General features: G+C 44.4%; 1 protein-coding gene across 1 annotated transcript in view; it reads left to right on the top strand.

Moving 5' to 3' along the window:
• Positions 1-259: 259 nt before the first annotated feature.
• Positions 260-4031, top strand: part of ORC6 (origin recognition complex, subunit 6) — a gene marked incomplete at its 5' end in the record, with an annotated part of 5669 nt that continues 1897 nt past the window's right edge. Inside the window, 4 exon segments of the mRNA XM_010161394.1 lie at positions 260-389; positions 1193-1356; positions 2474-2563; positions 3229-3341. Coding sequence (XP_010159696.1) covers positions 260-389; positions 1193-1356; positions 2474-2563; positions 3229-3341 — 497 coding nt within the window.

The following is a 4031-nucleotide window of genomic DNA, read 5'->3' as shown; positions in this document are numbered from 1 at the left end:
GCGGCAGCCGAGGCCTGCCTCACCTCGCCGTGCCGGCCTGGCACCCGCTTCCTTCTTTGCTTCTGGTCCATGTGAAAAAAGCCCCAGATCTCAAGGTGCACACAGCGAAACAGCCGGTGCGGGTTAAGAAATGCAGATTGTCAGAGAAAGGGCAGTACTCTCCTGGTGTTTGCCGTCCTGCTCAGCATCCCTTTCCCTCCAGTTCCTGTCCTGCCCTTCTTACTCTCCTGTAACTGGTTTGTATGCTGCTGTTTTGCAGAAAAGCTGAGGAGTACCTGCGGCTATCCCAGGTGAAATGTACAGGATTAATGGCTCAGATGACAGCGACGAGCACTGCTGTGATGTGCCTTGACCTAGCAGCCAGTTTCATGAAACAACCAGTTGACAAAGTAAGATACAGTATGTGAGTTGGTTTGCTGGTGCGTTCTCAATGAGTCCACTAAAATCATTGTTCTGTGTAGTGTCTGTTGGGAGGAAGAAAGTAAACATCAGTAGTAACTGACATTACTGTAGACCCAGTGTGCTGCTGCACAGAGTCAGAACATTCACTGCTCAGAATTTGAAATGATTAATTGAGATCAGTTTTGTAGTCATTTCACAAGAAGAGTTTGCTTTTTATTATTTCAGCTTTTAATAACAAACAAACTGCCAGCAAGAATGTTAAATTGAAGATCTGTCCCTTTTACTAGGGAGGAAAGCAGTGGCCCCAAGGAATCCATTTATATAATAGTGGTACCTGTAAACCTCTGCAGACCTGTGGGGGTAAATGGCACTGAGCTGCCAAAATAATGTCTGGTACAAGATGTTTGTGATTGTCCATTCACAGACAGAGAACTTAATTGGATCTGACCCCGTGAGGAGTACCATGAAGGTACTGCTCAGTTCTTTAAGTTGCCTGGATCTTGGTTACCTTTGTTTGAACCACCTTGTGATAAAAGGGCACGCCGTATCACGTGAGAAAGACAAACCTCACTTCCAGTGAAATGGTCTAAAAATAACACTGCATTAAAAGATGTGGCATTCATAGGTGGTTAATCTTTCTGTGGGCAGTCCAAACTTACATCATTCATTGCATAAATTTGTTTAATACAATAATTGAACTTTGGTTTACAGTCTTGTGTAGTTTCTCCCTAATCTATTTAGGTTGCCTGAATAAGCAAATTCTTGGGGTTTGTCTTTGTCTTCTTGAAAGAGCTATTTTGTTAAACTCTCCGGTTTGAGCAAGACGACCTACCAGAGCTCCATGAAGTCTTTGGAATGCTTGCTAGAGGTGAACCCCAGGTTGGGAATGCGAGACTTGGCTGTGCAATTCTGCTGCACAGAGGCAGTGAGCACCGCGTCAAAAATACTGCAGAGGTGAGGAAGCTCTTGTGAGTGCACGGGTAACCACTAGTAAGATTCTTTGTGTGTCAGATGTGTAAAGAGCTTGATGGTTTGAAGGGCCAGCTATCTCCCACTGACTGGAGTGGTGAGTTCTTAGCACTGACACTCCAGCTATTAATCTAGGCCACTTAGAATGCATGTTAGAAGGAGTCTGTGAATCTCAGTACATAGTTGTCTGAATCCCAGTTCTTCAACAGGGAATAGTATAAATAATACAGGATTCTCAATCCCTGTATTTGTCCATAGCATCACACGCATTGTCCATAGCATTCCATTTAACTGCTGATCATGTCACCGCTCAGAAGTAATGCCCAGTAGAAACCAACCCTCCCTTCTGGAGAAGCAGATCTCTTACCACACACAGTACTCCTAAAAACAATAGGTAGAACACTTGATTGGAGATTCCACAGATTTAACTAAAATTCTGCACGCTGTACCATCTGATTTAAGAAAAGCAATCACTGAAGATTCTGTTCTGGAGTGCTGTCACCGTGACAGCACATGTTTAAATGCTGTTAGAAATTTAGGATATTCTGGGTTGCGGGTCAGTGAACAAATGCTGAGTGTGGTTATCAATGCTTAATACAAACAAAAGAAAAATAGCTTGGGGACAGGTGGACAATAAAACAATTAAATTCTTTAGTGCTGCACATCCATCATGTCATTTTCTATATGTAAGATTTCATCTGTGTAGTATGTGTATTAGAGGAATCAAAGAAACTGTAATTCTACCCTCTGTTGTAGGATGGGTTGATGCAAAGCACCTCATTTTAATTTTTAGATGTAATGTAGAGATAAAAGTGCTCTGTGGGTGGGGAGCACAAGAAATTGATTTTACTGACACGCCTGGGTCCAGATCCTGAATTTAAAACACCTCTAATTCAAAACAAGGAGGTGATCCTAATTCCCTTCTTTACCCTACTGGCTGTAGCTCTTCTCAGCCAGTAGCAGCTGCTTCTTGACTGGGTTGCAAAGGACCAAGTGATCCAGGAGGAGACCTGTTCAAGTGCTGGGTACCGTGTGACAGATTCATTTCCACAGCTTCGTTTGAGGCAAATGCACTATACAATTCTCTCTCGTTGTTGTTTAGGTATGAATCCAGCCTTTCGGAAGCACAGCAAACGGACCTGGATTTCTCAAAACCGCTTTTTGTAACAGCTGCGCTGTTCACTGCCTGCAGGTGAGCATAGCTTGAGGGGTCTTTGATGGGCTTCGCCACCCAGCGAGGCACCAAACAGGCACGGTGCTCGCAGTGTTAGCAGCTCATTCATTCAGCGTGTCTGACAGTCTGAAGGCTCTTGCTGAGTGCATCCTGCTGCCCTGCTCCTGGAAATGGAGAGAGCTGTAGCAAGCCAGGCCTTTCCTTACAGTGAAGTCTCCAACCTATACTGCATTTGCCTTCAGGAGAAAGCAGAAATATTCTATCAAATACACAAAAAAGGATCTTGAGTTACCTATCCTAAAATAAATGAAGTCTGTCTTCCCTGGTGTACAGGTGGCTACTGGGGGTAATCCCATTAGGATAGGTACATGGTAATGGCTGAAGAACTTCTGTTAGTGTTTTGCACTTCACCCTCCTTCCTCTCATCCTAACCAGAATAACATAATTCCTTAGGAACATATTCAGATTTAGTGGGAATTTTTTCCCCTTGTCAGGAAGGGACTGAGTAATGTAGGGGTCTTTAAGCACTTTTTTTCCTGAGACAAGGATTAGATGGGACAAAACCCTCAGGCCTACCTTCCCGCATTTTCACAGGCAGCGTTGCTATAGGAAATGTCACCTCACCTGAGTGACAGCTGCTGGTGTGTTGCTTTGCACAGAGATAACTTAACTTTCTCTTGTAGGTGTTTGAAGTTAAAAGTGGACAAAACTAAAATGTTGGCTACATCTGGGGTGAAGAAAGCAATATTTGACCGGCTGTGCAATCAGCTGGAGAAGATAAGCCAGCAAATCAGCAGTAAGTTTTTGGCTTGCATCCTTTTCCACTAGTGATTTCATTCTGATCCCTTTCAGCCAAACATGCCCATCTATGCCAGCATGTTTCCTGCAGCCCAGTTCCCAGTCACCACAATTACTTCTAGGGTAGCTACAACAGCTTAGCACATGGCAAGGCAAAAAATACCTATTTTCCTCTCTTCTCAAATGCTCACTGCACCTCAGAAACTGCTGCTGCAATTTATTCCCTGCTTCTCCCATACTACCTACGTTGGATTCTTCCTTCTTGCTTGCTTTCTGCATCCCATTAACAAGGCAACATGACACACAAATTAATATAAACATCTCGCTACCTCTGTTGCTTTGACTGAGTCGCTTCTGTGTTGGCCTTTCCCCCGCCGCAGGATTAGCAAGGCTAAGCCTTGCTCTTCCGGCAGTAACTCGGCCCTTACCTGACACCATCCCTCCACATACAGTGGGCAGACACAAGGAATCTTTTTCTCACCTGTTGTTGAACCTGCAGCTCTCCACTCCTTCTTGTGGAGGAGGAAGATTGAAATAGGACACGCGCCTTCCTGTCCTTATATCTCTGCTCCTTTCTGCTTGCCTCCTTTTTACTTTCCCAGGCTTTCATTCTGACTCCCACTGACAGTACCTCTGCTTCACTCTCTCTTCATGCTTCCTACCATGAAGATTTCTGGAATGTGCTGCC

Source organism: Eurypyga helias, unplaced genomic scaffold, assembly GCF_000690775.1.
Source record: "Eurypyga helias isolate BGI_N326 unplaced genomic scaffold, ASM69077v1 scaffold1491, whole genome shotgun sequence".
Classification (NCBI taxonomy): Eukaryota; Metazoa; Chordata; class Aves; order Eurypygiformes; family Eurypygidae; genus Eurypyga; species Eurypyga helias.
This window is presented reverse-complemented; position numbering and strand designations above follow the sequence as displayed.